The 25,066-nt window shown below is 50.4% G+C and overlaps 1 protein-coding gene across 1 annotated transcript in view; it reads right to left on the reverse strand.

Moving 5' to 3' along the window:
* Positions 1-25,066, reverse strand: part of GRID1 (glutamate ionotropic receptor delta type subunit 1) — a 660,665-nt gene that overhangs the window by 511,612 nt on the left and 123,987 nt on the right. Inside the window, exon 3 of the mRNA XM_065919920.1 lies at positions 6,725-7,009. Within this exon, the coding sequence (XP_065775992.1) occupies positions 6,725-7,009 (285 nt within the window). The remainder of the gene's footprint in view (positions 1-6,724; positions 7,010-25,066) is intronic.

Below are 25,066 nucleotides of genomic sequence, written 5' to 3' on the forward strand. Positions count from 1 at the left end.
CCCAGCAACTCACCTCCACCACCAGGGAGGCCTGGGGTGGCCCCTGCAGATGAGAGAGCTGACCCTGAACTCTCTCTCTTTCTGCAAGCACCAAGAACATAAGCAAGATGCTTCCTGGGCTGCAGAACAAGCCCTAGCAGAGATGAACCAGCTCAGAGGCTCAGGGGCTACCAGCAGTTGTAGTTTCTGAGTAAGGAATTCTTCCTGAGCACTCATGTGCTAAGCACTGTGCTAAGCTCTTATGGTTGTTCAATCGCTCAGTCATGTCCGAGTTTTTGCAATACCATGGACTGCAGCATGCCAGGCTTCCCTGTCCTTCACTATCTCCCAGAGTTTGCTCAAACTCACGTCCATTGATTTGGTGATGTCAACTAAGCCCTTGGCATGTATTAATGCATTTAGTCCACACATCAAGCACACCAAGTAGGAACGATTACTTTATTCCCATTAGACAGATGAGGAAACCACTGCAGAGACAGGTTAGGTGACAATGTCACACAGCTATAGAGGCAGAGCCAGGATTCAACTGAGGCAGACTGCTCTCAAGTCCATGCTCCTAACCACTATACCCAAGGGTAATCCTGAGGAGGGACAAACAGCCAAAGCTCTCATGCCAAGACTCTACCAAGCCCTATGCCAACACCCAGCCCTGGGAAGGAAGAATACTGACCCACTCTTGGTTCCCACTCATGATCTGTTATTATCATACAGACCATTTGCCACATACCAGGAAGTCTGCCAGGGGTTTTAATCTGTAGCTCAGAAATTATCATCCCTGTTCCTTAGATGATAAAAAGGGAAGTCACCAAGGGCAATCAGCAGGAGGGAAGGATGGAAACCCTCACTCTTTTTTATTTACTTACTATTTTTGGTACTTGACAGAAAACATTAAAGGTATTAAACAAAAAACAGATCTCCCATCTTCGTACCAAGTCACTGTGTTTCCCTCCCTGACACAGCTCTCCCCATGACTATATCCGTACTCACACACACACACACGTGACCTTGCTTTTACCCAGAGCAATACTGACAACACTGTTCTCACTTTGCTACTGTGAGCTAACAGTACCAGGTGTTGGAACTATGGCCTTAGTTCATTAGGAATCATAATTCCCCATTATGTATGTATCATAATATATTTAACCATTAAGGTTGTTGGCAGCATCTGTGGTCACCAGCAGTGCTCCAATAAACCCTTGTGCATTAAGTGAAGAGTCTACCTGTGGGGCTTGCTCCCCACAGCATTGCCACAAGGATCAAGAGGCTGTGAGCAGACCTGTGACGACCTTCAGGGTTTCAGGAATCAGACCTAGCCAACCCCCTACTCACCAGCCACTCACTCACTTTTCTAAGTCAGAGTTTCCTCATCTGTGAAACAAGGGTGGTGTGACCCACTTTGAAAGGTTGCTGTAAGCAGGCCATGAGCTGGAGCACTTCCGGGGCTTACAGGGTGCCCCGCTTGGAGTGAGGCTAGAGAATCACGAACTGTGACTCCCTGACACCTGGGCCACCTGGCCACCGGGGTAGTTCAGGCCCTGCCTCGGAGTCTGGGATTTGTCCTCAGCTGGTCCGTCCGTGTGCATTACCTTCTTTCCTTTCAGAGAAAGCCAGTGAGTCTGGACACAGGCAACAGAAAGACCAGAGCCCTCCAGAAAAGAAGACCCAAGTCTGTGCTCAGGTCTCTGGACTGGGTGTAATGAGTAGGACCCAGAGGCACAACCTGAGGAGGCACACTATGGCTCCCAAGGATTTCTGGAGATTCTGTGCTCATCGGTGAGGCCTCTAAAGCCTGCCCGACCCAGAGCTCCAGCCTCACCCTTGGCCACTGCCCACAATCCAGCCACATCTTTTCCCTCTCTGCTGCCCCCAGGCCTTCCAGCATGCTTTCCTTCTGCCTGGCACACTCTTCCTCCTATGTGCCCCCAGTGCCCTTTGCTTGCCTATTTCCTACTAGTCCTTTAGAGGCTTGCTTACATGCCACCTCCTTCAGGAAGCCCTCCTGAACCACCATGCCGCAAGCTGTGCAGTCACCACTAAGATAAGATCAGTTCCATGGCCACAGCAGAGTGGAGCAGTCTGGGGAAGAATGACAGGCCACAGCTGCAAGGAGAGATGGTCTAGCCATAGGGATCCAGGCATACTCAGAGCCAGGACCTAGCTGTGGACACTCAGGCTGGGGGGCAACATCTGCTCTCAGAGCAGAGAGGAAGGTTTCAGCAGGAGAATATCTTTATACCATTTGGATAGGGAAAGACCTCTTAAATGAGATAGGAAATGGAGCTACTTGTCTACAAGGTGAATAAATTTGATAAAAATACAGTATAGAACTTCTGTGAACTAAGACAACTAACTGAAAGAAGTCACTGAACATCCCTAACTTAAAAAGAAAAGACTCAATTTTAAAAATGGGCAAAAAGTTAAAACTACACATGGGTATTTAGATGAGCAAACAAAAATAGTGCATAAAGATATGCTCGACTTCATCTTTTATCATGGCAATGTAAATTAAAATCACAGTGAGACATATTTCGCATGAAAATCTTAAAACTAAAAGCAATACCAGGTGGTGAGGTTGGGGAGCTTCGAGAATTCTCATACATTGCAGATAGCATTGCAAATAGGTAGAAATGCTTTGGAAAGTAATTTGGAATAATCTAACAAAGCAAAACATGCATAGGCCCAATAGTTCATAATATTTAATAAAAAAAGCAATCAGAATCATCAATCAATTAAAAATAAAAAAACATTTAAAAAAATAAAGCAATCACAAAAGTGTACAGTAGTTTAACTCTAGATATTTAAGATTCATGAAGAGGCCAAACTAGGCAATAAGTATTTTAGGATCCACACTTGTATGACAAACTATAAAGAAAAGCAAGGAGCTCATTAGAACACAATCAAGATACTGGTTAGGCCCCCTAGATAGAATACATGATACAATGAGGACACATAAAGCTCCTATACATTTTTTAAATTGGTCTGGGTTCATGGGAGTTCACTTCATTATCATTCTTTTAACTTGACATATACATTGTAAAAGTGTGCAACTTTTAACTTTTTAAAAATAATTTAAAAACAAGCACAAATAGGAGATGGACACACATTTAGAGCCCCAAGGTTTTGCTTCTGTGAAATCCCTGCTGCCAACTCATCCCAGGCCTGCAAGCTGGTCCAAGAGGCTAAGAGGGAACACCACACCCCAAAGATGCTGTGGAGGAAGGAGCCCTGGGGTCCTAACTTTACATCCCAGCCCTATGCAACTTTAGCCAAGATACTCCAACCATCTGTTTCAACATCTAAAATGAGCACCTAGCAAAATAGTTGTGCATGGTAGGGACTCAGTGAATATTTGTTGAATGAATGAGTCAGTGGTTTCTAAGATCCCACCATAAATACATCCCTCATCCAAATGTGCTCACTGGGGAGAAATTGTGGCTGCAGCTTCTAGCACACCCTCCCCAAAACACACACGAATAGCCCAGAAATCGAAGTGGCAAGACAGAAAGTTCTCTCTTCTGTTCAATCCAAACTTTTGGTATTTTAATGTTACAGATTTTCTCTCCCAAATGTCAGCTTCCTCTTTTATTTTTCCTTTCGCTGTCACAACAAGCATACAAGTATTTTCAATGGAATTTTACCAAATGGCACATCTTGCATTCTGTAAACCTTAAACATACAAACTCCTCTCCCACCACTCTGCCAAGTTCTGTCGTAGAACTTGCTTTTGCCTTTCTGACCCTTGACCCAGATGCCCAGGCCTCAGGCTCCACCCAGGGCAGGACATTCCTTGGTTTAAAGGGAGGCTGAGGGGACATTCCTTGGTTTAAAGGGAGGCTGAGGGGCAAATGAGGAAGGATTAGTCCTTACCTTGCAGGGGTAGGATCTTACACATGACATTTATCCAAGTGACTGACTGCACAAACCTAGGGCATGTCAAGTCCATTCCACACACCCCATCCTTGGCATCAACTCTGCCTGGCTGGTGATAAGAGAAGGCTGGAGCCTCACAAGCCCCATATGACAGTAATAAGATGGTGCCATGGCTAAGTGCATGGGCATAAAAGTTAAAAGGAATCTCTCTAAGCCTCATCCTCCTCATCTGTAAAATGCAGCAATACTACCACTTCAGAGAGTTACTGAATAGTTTAAATAAATTAATATATGTAAAGATACTTGCAGATCAGCATCAAAAAAAACAAAGCTACTATATCCCAACCCACTTCTGTGTGACTTTGGAAGAAATGAAGCAGTCTTTATACTCAATTTGCTTTTTAATTGGGCTCATCACAGCTAGTGCTACAGTGGTCGGGTGGAGGAAGGGCCCTGAGGGGTTGTGGAGGCACCATTTGTCTTGGACGTATCAGTAATGTAATCACAGCCCTCAGACAGGCCGATGTCAGCCAAGCTGAGGAGCACTCACAGTCTGAATTCTTGGGGCTGCATCAATCAGCATGTGTGCCTCTACAGGCTTGGCTTACCTAACATATTAAAAATGGGCCAGAGATTTGACTGTGCACAAGGGGCAAGGTCAAAACAAGTAACAGGTGCTGGAGTGGTTAATGTTTTATAGAGAATGTTTGGGGTAGAAACCTGGCTTCAAAAGTTGTCAAATCAGAAGGGTAATGGCCAGGGCAGGCAAAGGCAGGAGGTTCTACATAGAACCCAATGAAAGAGCACTGGCCTCCAGGAAGGCTAATGCCAAATGGTCAGCACCTTGGACAGTGACAGCCATGTGTAAGCAGCTCTGCGATGCTTGATTCACAGCCACCTCTAGCAAACAGGGTGGGTTGCTGCCAGTCCATCCCTGCACCATGATGCTTCATGGAGCAATCACAGTGCTTTATGTTGCTGAGGCCATATGCTTCCTCAGAATCCTTCCCAACAAAGCAATCAAGGTTCGACCAATTGCCAGCAGTGGTCACTGGGAGAAACCTATTGGTCACCCTGTGTGTTTATAAAATTACTAATAAAGGTCAGTCTGGTTGAAAACTAACTTCAACCCTACAAGAGATAGCAAAGGTCTCCATGTGACAAAAGAGGGATACACCTTTTGGCTTGACTGGAGGGTCTGGATGGGAGAGGAGAGGGGCAAAGGAATGTATCTACAGAATGAAACATCTGTTTCCTAGCTTACCTCAAAGGTCTTTCCTTGTCTTTCCCCCACATTCCTCCATTGTCTTATATTAAAATTTCTCGAAAGGTCCATGTTCTCATAAATGAGTTGGTTCATGCACAGAGAGACAATTTCTCAGGGCCTTCTCTGTGCCAGCCACCAGGCTATGACATGGTCTCGATTGAGCGAGGGTGGAAGGGAGAAGCCAGGCCCTGGACAGAGTCCAGTTCAAGCACCTGGAGCCTCTGGCCACCTTTGTCCCCATCACCCCCTTCATCTTAATTTCAGTACAGTGACTGTTTGCTTTTCAATTCCTTCTGGAAGACTCCAGACAGCATATTTGCTTAAGAGCTGAGGACAACATTCCAGTCTTAGAGAAGCAGAGTATTTAGGCAAATGCAAACATATGCTGCTTTCTCTTCTTAGTTACAGTCTTGGCAAAGGGATTATTCCACAAAGAGAGGAAAAAAGGGCTTTCGAGGGTACACCCCGTTCTACCCTGGCCCCAACTATGAGGCGCCAGCCCTCACCTTTAAAGATGTAAGGTGAGGGGCTGTGGTTATAAAAGGGTAGCGTGGGGGTACTTGTGAGGCACTGCTCTGAATCTAACTGTGGTGGGCATAGAAATCCACACGTGACGAAACTGCACACACAGTGAATACACACACCCAGGTGCATGTAAACTGGTAAATATGAGCAAGGCCTAAGGATTATGTCAAGATGAAATCCTGCTTGTGGTATGCTATGACAGTTAGGCAAGATTTTGGAGCACACAGGATCTCTGAATTATTTCTCATAATTGTATGTAAGTCTCAATTATCTCAGAATAAAAAAATAAACAGGTTTTTTAAACATGTAAATTTTTTTCGATAAAAAGGTTTTATTTTTAAACCATTTATCTTGGGACTAGAACTGGTCTCTGCTTTTCACAAAGCAGCTATAGAAAACCTGAAGCTATCTCTTCAAAGCCCATTTTTCTAGTTTCCTAACAAAGAAATTATTGTGTGTTTTTTTTCATACAGTAAGCCTTCAAAGAAGCCATATCCAGCCATGCCCTGTGTCCCCAGACCCACACAATCCCTACCTGGGTACATGACATTAAGGATGTCCTTCTCCCTGACCTTTGCCCCAGCCTGAACCCCTGAAACTAAGGGCAGATCAGCGTGGAGGGAGGCAAGGAGCTGGGGAGGCTGGGAGAGCATCCAGCGAGAGGAGGACACTTTGCAGAGGAGGCTTCCGGGAGGACCCACGCTGGCCGGCCTCCACCACTGCTGCCTGCGTGCAGCCTTTCGGATCTCTGCCAGCAGTGTATTAATATTTTATTGAAAACTCAAAGATGATTCAAACTTCAGCTGTCATGATAAGGTGTTGTTGCTAGGCAACTTTAGTGCCTGTCTACAGATCTGTTTTCAGATCTCATCCCCTACTCACGAAGCTCAAGGTTGGGTCCTACCACCCAGACACCCACTCGGTTCAGACCACCAACCGCCGTCCACACCCAGCCCTCTCCAAAGGGCTCAACCTCCACGAGTGAAGGGCCAGCTCGCAGGTCTCCCAGTGTCTGGCGGTGGCCCCACCGGAGCCCCAGAGCAGCCCCGGCCCCCAACTCACCATACTCGCTGTCGTAGAACATGACAAACTTCTGCCAGCGCAGCTCTGTCACCAGCCTGAGCATGACATCATTGAGGCGCACCGGCGGTCTGGAGGCCAGCGTGTAGGCCTCGCCATCGGGGCTGGGGTTCAGATGGCAGGCGGTACGCGGAGAGCCCCCCGGGTTGCGCTGGACAAAGAGATGTGGGATGTGCATCGCGTCTGTGAGGGACTGCAAGGCGTTGGCAGATGCACAACCGGTGGACGTGACCAAGGCCAAAATCCCCTGGGTCATGAGGTCACAGGCTGGAAAGAGAGGGGAGAGAGAGGAAGGGGTCAGCATGGGGGTGATGCTGCCCTGGCTTCAATTTGCACAGCTCACACTGGGAAGCTCATTCCTGGTGTTCCAAGAAACACCATCTCCCTCCAGGGACCAAGAACACTGTCAGGCCAGTCCAGAGGCTCTCACAGGCACAGTCTGTGATGCCCTAGTGATGCTGCCATCTAGGTACTCTTGTGTCCAGTCAACAGATGAGAAAACAGAGGTCAAGAGAGGCAAAATCATTCATCCTAGGCTACTCAAGCAGCGAGAGTAGAACAGGGCTCCTACCCACATCTGCCTGAGACACTCAGCATGCTACTATATTAGCTATCCCGTTTCCTGCTTGGGCTGTGAGCCTCTTAAGAGCCATGAGCTCATTTTGTTGATCCTTGTATCCCCAAGGCCAAGCCACAGGCCAAGAATGTACTGTATACTCTACAATTGTTGGCTGAACTGAGCTGATTGGGGCTGAAGGGAATGAATTTCATTGGAAAGCCAGGGAGACACTTAGCCCCGAAGACCCAGACTGTAGGCAACGAATCCCAGAAGTCCTCAGTCTCCTGGCCAAGTCCGCTTGATTCATACCATAAAAATTCTGGGTCAAACCCCAGGGGAAGTATTTGGTTCCAGAAGACCAGGATTATTTAAAAGCCACTTGACAATAACAAAGGAAGAGGCTCCCACAGCTGGGGCACTGACTGCAGGTGAGCAGGAGGAACATGATCAGGTGTCAGCTGCCATTTCTAGGGTGGGGACACTTAGGGATCGCCTTCTGAAGTCATCTAGTCACCATGAGTTCCAGTAACCCCTTTTAGCCACACTCTTAACACCTTTTTGGAACATCTGACCAATTAATAGAATGATGCACCTCCCAACACTGCAACCCACTGCACCAGTTTTGAAGCAAACATTTATTAATAATGCTTTATGTGACGGCAGGAATGTGGGAAAGCAGATGCAGTTTCAAAACACAGCCTGTGAATGTCAGCAGGCCATCTGCTGCAGACGGCAGATTTTTGAACAACTTTGACAATGCCGTTCTTTCGGTTGAGAGCACTTGGGTTTATGTAATGCCTCAGACCAGACTGGGAGAAGGAGATGAAGACCAAGGAGAGGAACCCCAAGGAACAAGGCATATGGAGGCTGGGAAGCTGTGGGAAGAGGAAGACACCCCCAAGCTTTCAAACACCAAAGGCCAGCGGCTCCCCACGCAGGGACAATCACCTTGCACATTCATGGGCTTCAGCAGGAGGACAATTTGACTGCCCACAGCTATTCCTGTGGAATCCTCAGCCTTCAACACAAGGCAGAAAGAGGGGGTGGTTAAAGGAGAGATTCTAAAAAAAAAAAAAATGAGAGATTCTCTGCAGTCCCTACTGAAGATCACACAGCCACCTAAATGCTCTGGACCCTCGCATCCAGGCTCCACATGGCCAAGCTCACTCCTGAATTGTAATCCAATCCTGCCATGCTTCTGTTTAAAGCCCTTGATGGCTCCCAAGAGCCTTGGGCAGGGAGTCAAACTCCTCAGGGCAGTCTTGCAGGCTCCCCAGTGCCTGCAGCCTCAGGTTCCTCCTACCGCCCTGGCCCACCATCCACCTTTCATTGTCCCCTGGAACCCATCACACTTCCTTTTGCCTTCTGAACCTTGACATCACTCTTGCTTCAAGACTCAGACTCTACACCCCCAGACTGGCTAGGGACCCTTTGTCATGCGCTTCATTTGCATCCCACACCTCCCCTCTCACAACACTGAACTGTGTCTCTCTCTGCCACTTGACCTCAGGTTCCCGGGAACAAAGGTCACGCCCTTCTGCTCACCATCCTCATCCAGGGTCACAATGTATCTGCCGGCACACAGCAGCCAGTAAAAACTCATACAATAATACCATAATCCTTGACATTTTCATGCCCTCTGGTCAATAATTTCACTTTGGGCACCTACCCAAGCTATAATATAAAAATAACTTTAGGAAATTACCTGGCAGTCCAGTGGTTAAGACTTTGCTTTCCAATACAGAGGGTGCAGGTTCAATCCCTGACCAGGGAACTAAGATCCCACATGCCACAGGGCCAAAAAAAAACAAAACATAAAGCAGAAGTAATACATAACAGACCCAATAAAGACTTTAAAAATGGTCCTCATCAAAAAAAAAAATCTTAAGAAAAAAAATGGCTTTAGATCCAAAAACATTCAGAGGATACTTATCCAGATTGTTGATATATTGCCAACGATCTAAAAGATGCAAATAGGTTAGCGACACAAAAGTGTTCCACTTGTTGAAAGCATACCCAACCTTTAAAACTTAAAGGTTTTAAAACTATTTATGAAGATACTACAGTAACATGGGAAAGTACCTGTCATTAAAAAGTTATGTGAAAGTCATACAAAATTGTATGTATAACATGCATGAAAGAAAAACCAGAAGGAAATATTGCAAAATGCTCAAAGTGACCACACTTTAGGTGAAGCTTCAACGTGGTTTTCCTTTTTTTCTATATTTTGCCAAAATTTCATGTTGTGAACAGATAATTCTTTTACAAAAGGAAATAATCCTTCAGTAATGGATAAGTAAGAAGCTCCAGGAGGAGGGACTATTTTGTGAGAATTTTCTCTGTGCCGAATACTCCGTCGAGTCCTCTCTATATATGAGTTCACATTATTCTCATGACATCCCGGTACAGCAGGCATCACTGTGTCTATTCTCCAGATAACAAGTTGTGAAGCCACACTACTGATAAGGGCCGGACTGAGACGCCTTCCTGTCTAAAAATGCTTCTGCAGGGTGACTGTGACAAAACCAGAGCATGACATTTTATACTCACCAGGATTACAACAATTTCTACAATTAGGTAAAAAGCATGCTTATGAAAAAGACAAGAGAAAACACTAAAAGCCAAAGCCTGTGATAATAAAGGGATTTTTCTTTCTTCTCTTGTACATATTCTCTTTAATGCCAATAACACTGCATTGAAACCTCTTAGAAGTAATCTTGCAAAATTCACCAAATATCACCAGAGTGGAAAGTTGCCCAGGAACTCAAGTCTTTGGTCTTACCCAGGACACCCACTGCATCATCACTGGGTCTCAGCTCTCTGTCGTGCACCCCCACCCGGCTCCCTCTCAGGTCACTGCCTGACTTCTGATGGCAAGCGTCCCTCCCCACCCCCACCGGTGCCTGTTCCACATGTACTGTGTTATTAAGTCACTGAACGCCCCTGAGGCTCAGCTTCTCCATCTGAGCCCACATCCTCTGCTCCCATGTGGATGGACTTGTTTCCTTCCTCCTATGTGCTTCATGCACACACTCAGCACACCCTCTAAGCACAAAGCCCTGCAATGAGCACTGAGACCAGGGTGAAAACAGGACACACACAGGCCCCATCTGAGGAGCTTAGGATCTACCAGGGAGCTGGACCTCACAATTCAGCCTGGGAGGAAGGAGAAGGGAAGGTCCCTGGGACCCAGAGGAGGGTGAACTCATGTGGGGTTAGCATCAGAGCCTCAAAGGAAGAAAAGGATTTAGAGCAGGAGAGACGGGGGGAGAAGGGTGAGTGAGGGGTGCAGTCTGACACAGACACAGGGGCTGGGTAGCAGGAACACGCTCAGGGAACAGGTTCCATGCCCCAGTCCCAGTGGCAGCCACAGACACCAGCTTCTTATCTGGGCCTGGACTCCCCAGGGTAGCAGAAGGAGCACTGGAGTCTCACAAAGTTCTGCTTTGGGCTCCCGCAGTCGGCAGCTGTGTGACCACAGGCATGCCTCCTTCCCGAACCCCTGTTGTCTATTAATTCAGGATACAAATCACAGCAAGAGCTATGGGAGTTCTGACTTATAATGTGGACCACAGTGCCAACTCCATGCTGGGCCCAAGAAAGATGCTAAACACATGTCAGTCTCCTGCCCCTCTCCTTGAGCATCCCTACCTCTCTATCAATATCCCCACCCAAATCATGTCCAGGAGCCCAAGAAATAGGAGTTTACAACAGAGAATGACCTCATTCCTGCTGCTGACCAGCCCTCCCCTCGGAGGTGGGCACCCTGACCCACCCCAGTACAGCTACCTGCAATAGCACTGAAATCCCTCAAGGCCCCCACCTCCTCCATGAACAGGGTGGGTAATTAAGGGTGCAAGCCTCTCCTAGGCTCTAATGGAGAGGCCTAATACAAGTCAATTTCTAATCTGCTGTCAATGGCCTGCTAATTGGGGCTCTGTTGAAATGATGGTTATTTAGAGGCTCCTAACATAAAAATAATAAGATCAAAATATATCAGATCAAAGCTACACCAGCTATTAGCGTCCACAAGGTTATGGAATGTCCTCATTCCTAGGACAGGGTATCACACAATTCACACCCCGCTTGGGGAGAGAGACACTGAAACCCAGTGCCACGTCCTTGGCCCTGTCATATCCATGCCGTGGGACTTTGAATGAGGGAGGGGCTGACCCTCTCTTGGCCTCCGAGCCTCTGTTTTTTCTGTCAAAGAAAAATGATGGCGTCCACTTCACAGAGCTGTTGTGCACATTCTCTGAAAGGCCTTTGTATGTGAAGAGCCATTTGGCACTGGCTGGGGCATAGTAGGAGTGGAGAAGTCACTCTGTCTCCAGCTTAGAGGTGTTTTGCAGCTCGCTAGAAGATAGCAGTCTTTGTTATAATTCTTTGCCTGCAATAGCATATGGTCATAAAGCTGATCTCCCTCTTGATAATAACAATGCAGGCTTGATGGACTGATAAGAGCTCCCCAAGAATGGCTCATCAGCTGGGGAAGTAAGTAGTAAAGGTGAATGTAATGAGGAGCTCTGAGTCCCTTTAAGCTGAGCTCAGTGGCCTAGGAGAACAGAGTTCTCTGGGACAAATGACGGATTCCCAGAAATCGAGAAGAAGCAGGCCGTTCAAACTCAGGGTTGGATCTAGACAAGAGGATCCAGGAGCTCAGCCAGCCTTCCCAGACAGCCCCACCGTTACATCCCTGCCAGCTTCCCCAGAGGTGCCAGCATCCTGCTGATTCATGATTCTCCAGACACACAACTCTCAGGGTAGGAGGCACCAGGCATAGCACAGGCCCCTCCACAGGGCAGGCAGGATCTCCCTCCTTCTTATCCCAGATGAGCTTTCTGATCCCCTGGTGAGAAAACTGAAGCACAGACAGGGCTGATCACTTGACTAGGGTCATACAGCTAGAGAGTGAATGGCAACAAGAACATCAGAAGCAGATCACCAGGTACCTCTACAGCCAGTTCCTGGAAGAGATGGTGGCTAGCAGACAACAAAACCCAGGCTTCCATGACTGACTCTACTGGCCCTTCCCTGGGTGGAAACTCCTGGAGCAGTTGCACTCTCAACACAGGCCCCAGAGAAGGAGGCAGCAAACAAGAACAAGGCCTCCTTCAGGTACAGGGAAATGCCTGGCTCATCAAGTTACTCGGGGCCTTAAGTGGGCACTGGAGATAAGAGAGGTGCCCCTGACCACTACTGATTCACACCGAGCCTTCTCCATCCCCATGGGAACTCCTGGAAAATTCTTAGGCCAAGACTGGGAGAAGCAATACCCCTGGAGGCTTGTGCTGGAAGAGATACACAATTGCTGGTGCTGATGCCTGATAGTGATGCTAGCCACAGTCACTCCAGCCCTTTTCTCCACCACATGCCCTGAATGCATGGTGCCCCGGGCACATGCACACCTGCTCCTCCTGGAAGATGTGGCGTGGTCTCCAAGAAGAGGAGACCCACCTTGTGGCACAGGCTTCTCTGAGGCTGCAAAGCCTCCCCATCCCATGGGCTAACTGGCCTCTGCGTAGCCCTTTAAAGAAGGACAGGACTTCTCCTGATGGACAAGGCAAGAGAAGGCACTCTGTCTGCGTGAAAGCAGCCTGGTAGAGGCGCCCTCACATCAGAGGGGGCCTGGCAAGGCTCTGTTGGTAACAGCAGGCAACCGAAGGGAGGGCCAGGCTGTGGGCAGCTCTGGGCTCAGCTCAGCTCTGCCCTCCAGAAATAATGATCTCTCTCTGACCAGGCCCAGCAGGCCAGTCCCCGGCCATCCAGCACCTCTGCCTGTCCCACAACCTGGGCTCCAGTTATCACCTCACTACTTCAATCATTCACAGCCAGGAGCACACACCCTCCCCTGAGCCCCCCTCATTATCTGTGCCCTTCCTTTCCTCCTTTCAGCTGGCACAGTCTTTATTAATATTTGAATTCTGGTGGCTAATGCTTTAAATTAAGGTCGCATTTATAAATACTTTATGGTCGATGAATAATTGACCAAATTTAGTATTGTCACAACTCATAGTAAATTATTGATCCATGAAGAATAAATATTTTTCATGTTTTATTAAGACATTTAAAAGGTAAACAAAACCATGGAATAGGGTGGGGGGAAACGGGTGGCAGTACCACACCAAGGAGAGCGCTAGAGCTCAAGCCCAGTGGGGCCTTGACCCCATCGCCACTCGCCATCGACAGGCCCCCAAAGGGGAGGGTCACCCGGCTCCCTCAACCCTCCTGAGCACAGGACAGATTTGACAAGTATCTTGTCCTGCCGACCTTTTGCTTAAGTAACTATCCTACCAGCATCCTCCTGCTTTCACTCCTGACTCCTTGCTCTGTCCATCTATCGTTACGGTCCCTCTGCTGCAAACGCCCTCTCTCTGCTCTCTCTCCTAATGCAGGATGGCTGGTGAAATCCTAATCCAGGGTCAGCCATGGTGGGTCCACCTGCCCACCCACTTCTCCATGTCTGTGAGAGTCAGAGAGACCACACACCCAGCAAAGTGGGAACCCAAAGTGGGAAAGCAAGATCACCAACCTCAAGAGGGCTCCACACCCACCATATTCACTTACACCCTCTCCACCACCTGCCTTGGTCGTTCTCCTCAAACCTTCCAGGATTCTCCCCCAAATTCAACTAATGACCTTGCTTCATTCTTCATAGATTAAAAACAGTAGCCAGCATCATAAGGAACTCATCCTACTTATCACCAGATCTAAACACCTGTCTGTGTTTGTGCTAAAAGTTGAGGAAGGAACCTTCTCCCATCTTAGGCTGGTCCCTCCTTATGAGCTCTGGTTACTCCCACCACTTGCCTTCTCTGAGATCCAGACCCGGACCCATCACTATGTCTTCTCTGTGAAATCATCATTATATTAATATATCTGACGCAACACTTTGAAAGTTATACCTCGGTTCTGTGGACAGTTCCTGTTATCGCTCCAGCCCAAAACCCTCGCTGGGCTCCTGACACCCAGGTAGGGGGTCTCCCCCAGTGGGTTCACTGGCAACTCACACTTGGTGTGTCAACACCGAGCTCTCTAGGGTGTGATCCTGCCCCTCCCAGTTGCTCCATCTCAGTAAAGGGGCGCCCCCAGCCACCCACTTGCTCTTGAGCCTTCTCTCTCCCTGACCCTCTGCACCCAAGCCTTTACCAAGTCCTGATTGTCTTATCTTCAAAATACATCTTGGGTCTGTTGGCTTTCCTCCCTCTCCACTGTCATCACCTTGCTCTAAACCACTATCACCTCCCCACTGGACCTCCACACACCCAACCTCCCCCAGATCCACATGCCATCCACTCACACAGTGGACTGGCCCTCTGAAACAATAACCAGACAATGCTGTCCCTGCTTAAATGTATCAGCTTCCAACTGCTCTTAAAACCAAGTCCACAACACCAACAGGGTCCTGCGCCATCCACACCCACGCCCTGTATTCCAGGTGCAGGTTTTCACGCAGTAACTCAGATTTTGCCCACTTGCGGGTCCCCTCATGTACACCCACCTTGGACTGCAATGCTCCTCTCAGTTCTGTCTGGCCATCTCTCCTCATCCTGTATTTTTGGGGGTAACTGTGATTCCCTCAAGAGAACTTTCCATGACCCCAATCCTCTCTCATGATGCTCTTCCTTCAGACCGCCCACTGATGTTTGCAATTGTGGACTGGTTCATGTGGCCGCTGTCAGTCATCCCATTCTCTGAGCCACAAGCCTGTGGCAGAAATACCTGCGCGTCGCTCATCCTCCTAGCCTCTGGCCCAGTGCCCAGCATGGCCTAACAGAGCAACAAACTATTTAATACTCTCAACAACTCATAAGATCGGCACTATGGGTGTCCATATTTCACGGGTGAGGCAGAACTTTCAAACTTGGCAAAGTCTCCAGATGCTCGGGTCCTCCCCAGAGTAGAACCACACCCTACAGTCTGGAGAAAGGGAGTTTCTTAAAGCCGACCCTCCACTCTAAGGCAGGTTTCACCAAGAGCGTAGAGGGGGCCAGGAGACAGCAAGGAGGAGGTTGGCTGAACCTGAGGCCTGGCCTAGGCAGCAGCATCTGGGCAGAGGCCGCTCCTGGAGCCTCTCCAGGCTGGCAGCTCCTATGGCCCTCTGGCTTCATGGTCAGCCTAGCCCAAGGAAGTCAACAGGAGCAAGGCCAAAGGGTCCCACCGGGTGCTGGACTGGAGCCTGGGGTGGGTGTGCAGCTGGGGAAGGCAGGATGCACGGAACCAACCAGGAGGGGAGGTTAGGGGAGGGCCAGCGGAGCCATGCCTATCTCTGGGGCCCTATCCTATGCCAATTAATGAATCAAACTGATTCCCTGCTCCCGCAGATGCAAAACACAGGGAACGCTGGGTGGGATCATGTTGGCTTATTTATAGCTCTCCGGCTCCTCGTTAATGACTTTTACTGCTCCGCCAATGGAACGCCAGGCTCCCGGACTGGGATTCACCGGAAGCCTCCACTATGGAAGTTAAATCAGGACAGTGATGAGCCCTGGGAGACCTGAAGAACCTCGAAAGCAGCCAAGCACTGGGCTGGCGGTGTGTGTGTTGTCGGGGGGGTCGGGGGAGGGATGCAATTTCTGCAGCATCTTTGTTCCAAGCCCAGACATCTCTTCCTGGTCTCCCCTCATCCTGCATCTGTGCTTTCACTTACTCATTTCTTCACCCCAAATCCTCTAATCATCGCTGTGTTGGGCCCTGAGCCAGGAGACATAGAAAGCCATGAAATGCAGTCCCCTTTCTTGGGAACCTTAGAAATTCAGCATAAAGTCAAATAATACATACTCAACAGAAGTGTGCTAGATGGAAGGAAAATGAATGATTAATTTTGCCTCGCAAGGCGATGTCAGGGAAGAGTTCCATAGAGAAAGAGGCATTTGGGATGGGTCTAAGGGGATGAGTAGGAGTTTGAAAGGCATAGTAGGGGCCAGGCACCATGTGGGCCCATCCAACTAATCACTGAGCCCCGTAGCTTCCCAGGGAAGTGGGTTCTGCTACCCCATTCTAGACAGGAAGCACAGGAGCAGAGACTCGAGGTTAGGGTGTTGCCTGAAGCCATAGGGGAGCCTGGATTGTAACCCTGAGTTGTCTCTGACTGCAAAGTTAAGCACGTGAGCTCAGGAGGCAGGCAGGACCACTGCTATAGCTGTGTGCTCTCAAGCAATCACTTAACCTCTCCGAGACTCATTTCCTCACCTATAAATGGGTTAAGAACAGTTCCCACCTCTAGGGCTCTCATGAGGATTAAATGAGCACAGTGAGCCAGAGGTCACATTTGCATGTACATGGACAGGCCAAACCACGGGGCCTGCCCTGAGCTCTCCCCAGGTCCTCAGGCTGCCCAAGGCCAGATCCATGCCTGCCCTTCCCTCCTTCTGCATGTGCCAAGGCCATCCAGACACCAGGCCCCAGCCTGGCACTCCTTCCCAGGCCTACTGGCCCTCTCAAATGGGGAACTGAGGCTCCATGGGGCTTCTGATTCTCCCTTTGCATCTCAACCTGTGTCTGGCTTTCTCTAGCTCTCTCTGGCTCTCTCGCTTATTCTGTTTCCCACTTTATAAGTTTCAGCTCTCTGTCAAAGAGATAGAGAATGTGTTGTATGTGAATCTCATTCTAAAGTTCAGGCCACCAGCCTATACCCTCTCTGCCTGTAGGACTGACCACCCAAGAGGGACTGAGCCCCCACATTTATGCCTTGGCACCTACTCTCCATCCATTGGAAGCTGACCCATGGATGCTCACCTGTCAGGCCCTCAGCTCTCCACACCAGGGGATTAGTGAGTCAAGAGCAAGTGTCACCTCTGGGCCAGGGCCCCTCTCAGGAAAATGGGGAGGCATAGCAACACCCTCATCCTGCCAAGCTCTAGTTTCGAGCTCCAGCCCCTAGACCTCATGCTAAGCCTGCCAGCAGGTTTCCAGAAGGCAGCCTCTGTGCTCCCAGGTACAAAGCAGGAGTCCCTGAGGCCAGGCTATGTCAGGCTCAAATCACTGCACCTGCATTTCCCTGCTAGAAATTCACATCGTTGTCACCTCCTCATCGTTCCAGACCAAGCGCTTCTTCCTCTCCAGGGGTCTCCTTCACCCAATCAGAACAGCACAAGCCTTGCCCCTGCTGTCTCCCTATCATATACATGATTACAGCTCAGTGTCACTGTTTTGAGGGTCTCTGTCACCTCTGGAATGAGCCCCGTAACACTTCTCTGTCCCTAGAACCCAGCTGGGGATGGATGGAGATGTCTCAGGGGAGCAGGCAACAATAGGGCAATGCTGCATGAACACAATGCTGGCCCCAACCTGCCGCCATCGATGGGGAAGTCCCACGGCTGCTCTCACCAAGAAAACCTTAAGGCCATATTTTGTCACCATCCTAGGGGGCTGTCTCTAGGGTAAGGATCCACCGGGACCCCCATACACACCTCAGCTCCCCTCCAACAGTCTGGGCAGGTCAGGCCTCGGTGAATCCAGCCCTCTGTGTCACTCCCTGGCCAGTCACCTGGTTGGACCCATGCTTGAAGCCCTCCCGAATGGCAGAGACAGCCACTCTCCAGGGTAGGGTGTCACTGCTGAACCCCAAGCTTCTGGGCTCTACTGGCCCAGAGGAGCCCCCAGTCCATCCTGTCGCCTTCCCGGGTTGCATGACTGGAGAGACACACCCAGGCTCCAGATGTGAGCCTTGAGTTCAACACTGCCAACTGCCAGATTTTCCTCAAACAAGGGGTTTGGGCTGCCTGACCCTCTTCCAGGGCTGCCCCTCCACAGTTCAGCCACTTCCTCACTTTGCCCTGCCTAGTTGCCAGCCCCCCTTGGCTGTCACCAGCCTCCATGCTTTGCAGCCAAACCCAGGAAGATAAGCAGTGAGGGGCAGCCCCCTCACACCTTCCTCACTCCTCATACACGGCTCCCCCACAGCCCTGACGCTGGGCAACACCAGGGAGATGGTGGAGCTGGCTACACCACCCGGGTCCTGCCACGTTCTTCACCTCCTTGCCATGTCTTTGTGTGGGGAAGTCCAAACAGGCGGTGGTCCACACTTTCTGTTCCAAACCCACAGCAGACTGTGAACAAAATAATCGAGGGGAAGAGGCCCCACGAATCCCTGATGTGTCTCTTACACATGAACTACTCTCCATCCTGCCCTCTGATACTCTCCCAAGAGGCAGCAATCTAGAAACCCAAGCCACGTCCTGTCACCTTGCATCCAGGAGCCTGGGCTGGACACTTGTCAGATGTCAGTGTCTAATCTTTTTTTAATGGGAGGAGAGCAGGGAGGGACGGGTCACAGCAACCACATTACACAGAAGACATGAGAAGAAACCTCTGGCACAAAACACATCTTGAATCAATTCTAAGATGCTAATTCCGTCCTCTTGGGAAGTCTGTTCATTCACTTATCAAGCACTTAGCACCCTCCTTTAAACTGAAACCCACATTAGTGCAGAGGACATCCAGTGACACAGAGGACATCCAGGGACACACTGTCCAGCCCTCTGGGGCTAAAACAGAAAGAAATGAAGCACGATTTCCATCACAGAGATGAACGGTGCAACTGTGAGAGGACAGGTTCTGGCGCTGAACTGTCTTGACTCTGCTCTTTTTTTTTTGACTCTGCTCTTCTTATAGTTACATGTGACTTGGGCAAGTTACACCCTCTCTAGACCCCACATTAAAAAATGGAATTACAACACTGATTTCAAACATGATCAGTGCATCTAACCAAGCAAACCAGACAAAGACAACAGCAAAACACAGTGCCTACCTAGTGGGACACTAAGGAAAATCAAATGAGTCTGAACCCAAGAAGCCCCTTGGCCACCACCACCAAGTCCAGTTCACTGACCATCTTATTGCATGAGGAGTCAGCTAAGACTAGAGGGGCAAGTGGCCCAGCTGGGTTCAAACTCAAATCAGGGTCAGTGGAGCGAGGCCTGGGCTGCTGGTTAGTGCTGGGCACGCCCAAGGCCAGCCTCGGCCCACCTGTGCACACGCCCAGAAGACTGCCAGCTGCCCCTCTACTGGTGAGGAGTGGGGAGGAGGGGAGCCAACACCCAGCCTGGGTGCCTGCCAAAGCCGACAGCTGCTTTGCTCCTTCACCCTAAGGCCCTGCACGCCCTTGAGTTCTAACAGCTCCTCATTACCCTAACAGTCATCACAACACCCAGCCTCTAAAATTGTACAGACAGAGCCACTTTTAGAGAATGAGACTAAAAGGAGGCAGCCGCCCCTGCTCCCAGTGGCCATGAGCCGAGGATCTTTCAAGAACAGAGAAGGGGATGGTGAGGGTGCTGGCCTGGCCCTCAGAGGCAGCCTTCCCAGCTGGACCAGCCCTGCAACCCGAAATAAAAGCGAAACCCTCAGGACATGGGCTGTGGCTTGTGTGACCCTGCCATTCAGGCCAGCTCTGCTGATCACAGGCCAGAGGACATCTCACTCCTGAGATATGCATGGGAGAGTACAGTTGGTGCAGGGACATCACCCACCCCAGCTCCCAGGTGCTCTAAAGCAGACGCGGAGAGAGAAACCAGAAATCTCCTGGAGCCAGCAGGGATGAGAAGGGATCTTTGCCAGTGATAATGAAAATTTTCACAGTAGCAGATGCTTGCAGAAAATTAAAAAACAATATAACCAATTTCACAAACCAGAGAGGAACTTAAGAGAAACGTGGTCGGAGGGCTCGATGTTCCCACTGATACCTTTCTAGCCACAAGAACACTAGAAAGGAGACAGGTTCTCCCGACCAAGTAATCAAATCGCCCCCAAGAGACCATCCCAAATCTCTCCAAGCACCTACTATGTGCCCAGCTGGGGCCCATGCTGGGAACACAGAGATGATGCAGATCTGGCCCCAGGTCCCAGAAACATCATCTGGAGGGGGACCCAGAACAGGGACCAGACGTGGATCAGTGTCCATGGAAGGATGGCAGGCAGAAGGAATGGGGGTAGGTGGTCATGTGGCCTGGAGTGCAAAGGGTTTCACAAAGGACAGAGCTAAAAATGCTGGGCCAAAACATGGATAAAGGGGGATCAAGAGAAAGAGGGCAACCAGGTTAGTGGCCTGGGCAGAGCCAAGGTCCACACATAGCTTTTGTGTGTGTGTGTTTGTTTTAATTGGATGATAATTACTTTACAATACTGTGATGGTTTTGCCATATATTAACATGAACCGGCCATAGGTGGATCTGCCAGGAATCAGCCACTCATGCTGGCATGAGGGGAACATGAGGAGGTAGGTTCACCATGGAGGTCTTGCCTGCTCAGCTGAGGGGCTCTGTTTTTATCGCTTGAGCACCAGGGAGCCCTGGAGTGTCCTGAGCACAGGCAAGGCCTGCCTTTGGAAAAGTGGCCCCGGTGAGAACATAGCAAGAGGACAGGAGGCCTAAGCTGACCCCTCCTGCTCCCCGTCCTGGAAGGACCTGGGTCAAGGGGTGCAGGGGAGGAGGCAGAGAGGACAGTCAAGGCCACTGAAGGTCAGGGGACAGAGTCAGCTTGAAGCACCGAGTTGGGGGCAAACAGAGGGGCAGACCTAGGAGCCCAGGCCCCACCCCAGAGCCAGCAGGACTGACGGAGGGCACCCATGACCTAGCAGCATGCACTTCCCTTACAAGCCATCATCCACAGGCCTAGCAAGACATATCCCCCCCTTCAGAAGGAACAGTTCAGGTTTGGTGACATGAGGTCTCTTGTTAGGTCTGATCCACCCCTGGGAAATGAGCATGAATTAGAAAACTCAGGCCTTCTGAGAGGCACCTCAAGCCTGGGCTGAGGGCGCCAGGGACAGGACAGGACAAGAGCCAGTGCCTCCCAGCTCTTCGGGGAATGAGGCCAGCCCTTCAGCCTTCAGGCAGCATCCGAGGAGACCCTGTAGGCTTCAGAGAGCTTGGAGAGGCCTGAGTGCCAGGGAAGAAGCTGGTAGAGGAAAGAAGATGAGGGTTAAAGGAATGCAGTGTCCCCACCCAGCTATGCCCTCACAGAAACTCCACGGAGGCCCTGCGTGTTGCAGGCCAGGGTAAGTCTGGGGCACGGCCACTCTGGCAGACCTGGTAGCCAGTAGGCAGGGCTGCCCCTGGGGGACAAGAGGCCTCTGAAGGATGCACCCTAGGAGAGGCAGCCTAGGCACATAGGGCATCAGAGCCAAAGGGGACCTGACATTTACGGACCTGTCACTGGAATTGATCACGTCCAAGACCCGGATGGTGTAACCACAGACAAAGCCATGTCCCCGAACTCTCCAAGTCACCATGAGCACAAGTAGCACATGAGCCTTTCCAGAGAGGCCAGCTTGAGGGGAGCAGGCACCCCCTTCCTCATCACTGGGCACAGGCATCTGGGTCAAGCAGGAGATAGCAATGCCAGGTACACGCATAGAACAGCACCGTCACAGATGGGGGCACCTGTGAGGCGGCCCTCCTCCCCAGGGCAAGCCTATCCGTGCTCAGGTGCCCTATGTGAGTTCCCGGTTGCCGGGAGAGGAGCCTGGAGACCCAAGTTCCCATGCAGCTGGCCTGCTTCTAGAGGGCTGCATGTGCATCAAACCTGGGGCGTGGGGGGAGGGCTCAGGGAATAAATTAGAAACACCCCTCCCCCATACACACAAAGAAACCAACACTGCATGTTGCTATTGTGATCTGCACTTCCCAGGGCATTTTCTCACTGTGAAAGAGGCTCCCTGTGGATGGTTAGACCTAGAAGGCGTGGCAGGTTACAGTAGGTTGAAGTGGTACCCAGGTCCAGCCCTGATCCGGGTGAGGAAGACTGAACCCCATCTCTCCTCTGCCCAGAGACCTTCCCTGTGGAAGACAAGGGGGCAGGAAGACACAGCCAGCAGTGCCCACACCAGAAGGGAACAGGGAAGCTGTGGGCTTGGTCCCTCTGAATGCCCCAGCCAGCAAGCATGCATGCACACCACTCTGCAGAGAGGAGATCCCCTGGCAGCTGCCCAAGCCACACTCCAAGCCACTGAGCAGGGATTTGGCAGGGATGACTCCAGGCAGTTCTGGAGGTAACTGGACTCCATGGCCTGACTCAGCATTGTCTCTTCCCTGCAGGGACCGACACCTCAACCAAGGGCAGCTCGGCTCAGCCCTTTGGGCAAGAGCACTCCCTCCCATAGGCCCATATGTGTGGGCAGCGCCCCTGAGTCTGCTTTCCAAGCTGTAGCTGAGGTGGCACGGGCAGCAAGCGATAATCACATAAGCTGTGTCTCATCACAGAGACACGGCAATGCTGCGGCCAAAACAGACCGAGGGACAGACCTAACTTAGTGACAAACTGCTTTGCATGGCAGCTCCTTCCTTATCTTACTGGATCTGCCTGACAATTCTGAGGTAAGATTACTGATCCCATTTTTCACATGAAAAAACAGAGGCTCAGAGAGGGAAGTCATTTGCCCAAAGTCACACAGCAAGCAGACAAGGGAGTCTGACTTCAAATTCAAGTAAGTCTAACTTAACAGATCCTGCTATTTCCATTCTCCCAAGAGACACAGGTGAAGGCCAAGGACCAGTGGGTGAAGGGCATGGATCAGAGTGAACACCGAGCACCAGCAGGCAACAGACAGATGTGCAAAGTCACATGGTAAAAGCAAAGAAGGAGGACGTTCCTGCTCTTATCCCAGGCACGTGTTCCCACTAACTGGGCTGTATTCCTCCCCTTCCAACCTCCTACTGAACTCCCAGAACTCCCACCCTCTCAGGCATCCCCCCGCCCAACACTCCCAACATACAGAGGTTCACAGGTCTATTTCCTTCATCTATTTAAACCATGAGAGCATCCAGCTGAGCAAGCCTCAAGGACAGCATCCCAGCAACTATCTGGGCAGAGCCTTACAGAGAGGGGCATCTCTCCCGGCCCTGGACCACTCCTCCTCCTTCCCAGAGAGCTGCTCACACTCCCACACAGTTAACCAAAGACGATCTCTAACCTCAGTCTAGGGTGGACCAGGGTGCATCTCTCTAGAGGGAAATGCAAGGTGGGGGGAGGGGAGTATGTCAGGGCAGCACGGGGACGCTGTAGCCCACCAGCTGTGGTCAGACCCATGCCACCCTGCCCCACTGCCCTGCCCTGGCTCTTCCAGCATGGTTGCTTCTGCTCTGACAGGGCCACATAGAGACTGGACATGATGGGATGTGAAAGTGGAGTCACTCAGTCGAGTCTGACTCTCTGTGACCCCATGGACTGTAGCCTGCCAGGCTCCTCTGTCCATGGAACAGACACAGCCTATTCCCAAAGACCCCACTCCCAGGCGGCACCTCCATCATGCTCCAGGGGCTCTGACCCATCCTGAGGAGGTAAATGCTAGTATCTTTAGTGCACTCAGGGGTCACTCCCTGGACACAGCCACCCAGGCCAGCGCACTGGCCAATGCCACACCACCACCCAAGCTCCAGGTGCCCTCCTCTTCTTGCTTTAAAGCTCAACTCAAGAGCTTCCACCTCCAGGAAGCCTCGTAGAACCCTCCCTGCCCCCAACACCCCAACTCAGCTCAGCCTGGCACTTGCCACTCTGAATGATCACCTTCTGTCTCTGCCACCAAACGGTGAGCTGTTGGAAGTCTGGGACCATGTCAAGGCCACTCCAATGTCCAAGGTGCAGCTGCCCAGGGAAAGTTTATTGAAGGAGTGAGTGAAACTATTGAGTTAGATCAAGCCAAGGTGCTGAGGGCTCATTTCTTGTAGAAGGTATTGATTTTGCCCTACAGAACTGTGGCTTGAGTTTCCAGCTGAGGACCCAGGTGTGAAAATGGAGGGGAGGGAAGAAGGAAGAATATGCCATTTCCAGCCTCTCCCACAGACCAGGGGTGAGCTGAACTGCCCAGTGACTCGACCAGGGCCCCAGTGCATCACAGAACTGAGATGAAGCACCACTCGCTATCTCCATCCATCCTCTGCACTTTGCCAGTCGGGGTACCAGTGGAGGCAGCCACCCAGAGCAGCACAACTCTTTCACCTTAAACGGTTGGCTTCTCAAGTGGTTTGTGAAAGGATGTAACACCAGAAGCACTACTCCAGGCTGAGAATTACGAATATTTATAGTGTTTAAGCATAATTGCATTCAGATAAGGACTATATATTGCTCACTGCAATTCACAATCTCCTTAGAGCACATTATTTTGCAGGGAAGGAGGACTGATGCCAGAAGTCGGCGTGGAGACAGTGGGATCTGGAGGCACCTTATGAGGTACTGGCGTCCTGACTTAGGGGTCCCCACACCTCTTTGAGGAGGAACCTTTTTCAAAGTTCAGGACTGGTCCCTACCTGATGGAGTTGTTCTACCAGCACCCACCAGCTGAGAGCATTCATCCTGAGCCTTCAGCAAGTAAACTTGCAAGTGGTTATACCAACCACAGCAACATGGTGGTCATGTGCGCATGAGGGTCAGGCTGGAGCACTCATGCAGCCTCTATAGAACTCGAACCCCTGGGGACCCACTCCATGAGGCTTTGGAGTTCCATAGACCTAGTTCCTATCTTCAAACTCCCACACAATTGCACTCATCTCACAGGCTAGCAAAGTAATGCTCAAAATTCTCCAAGCCAGGCTTCAAAAGTACACGAACCGTGAATTTCCAGATATTCAAGCTGGAGTTAGAAAAGGCAGAGAAACCAGAGATCAAATTGCCAACATCCACTGGATCACCAAAAAAGCAAGAGAGTTCCAGAAAAACACCTACTTCTGCTTTATTGACTACACCAAAGCCTTTGACTGTGTGGATCACAACAAACTGAAAAATTCTTAAAGAGATGGGAATACCAGACCACCTGACTTGTCTCCTGA

Source organism: Muntiacus reevesi, chromosome 2 (genome assembly GCF_963930625.1).
Source record: "Muntiacus reevesi chromosome 2, mMunRee1.1, whole genome shotgun sequence".
NCBI classification, from domain to species: Eukaryota; Metazoa; Chordata; class Mammalia; order Artiodactyla; family Cervidae; genus Muntiacus; species Muntiacus reevesi.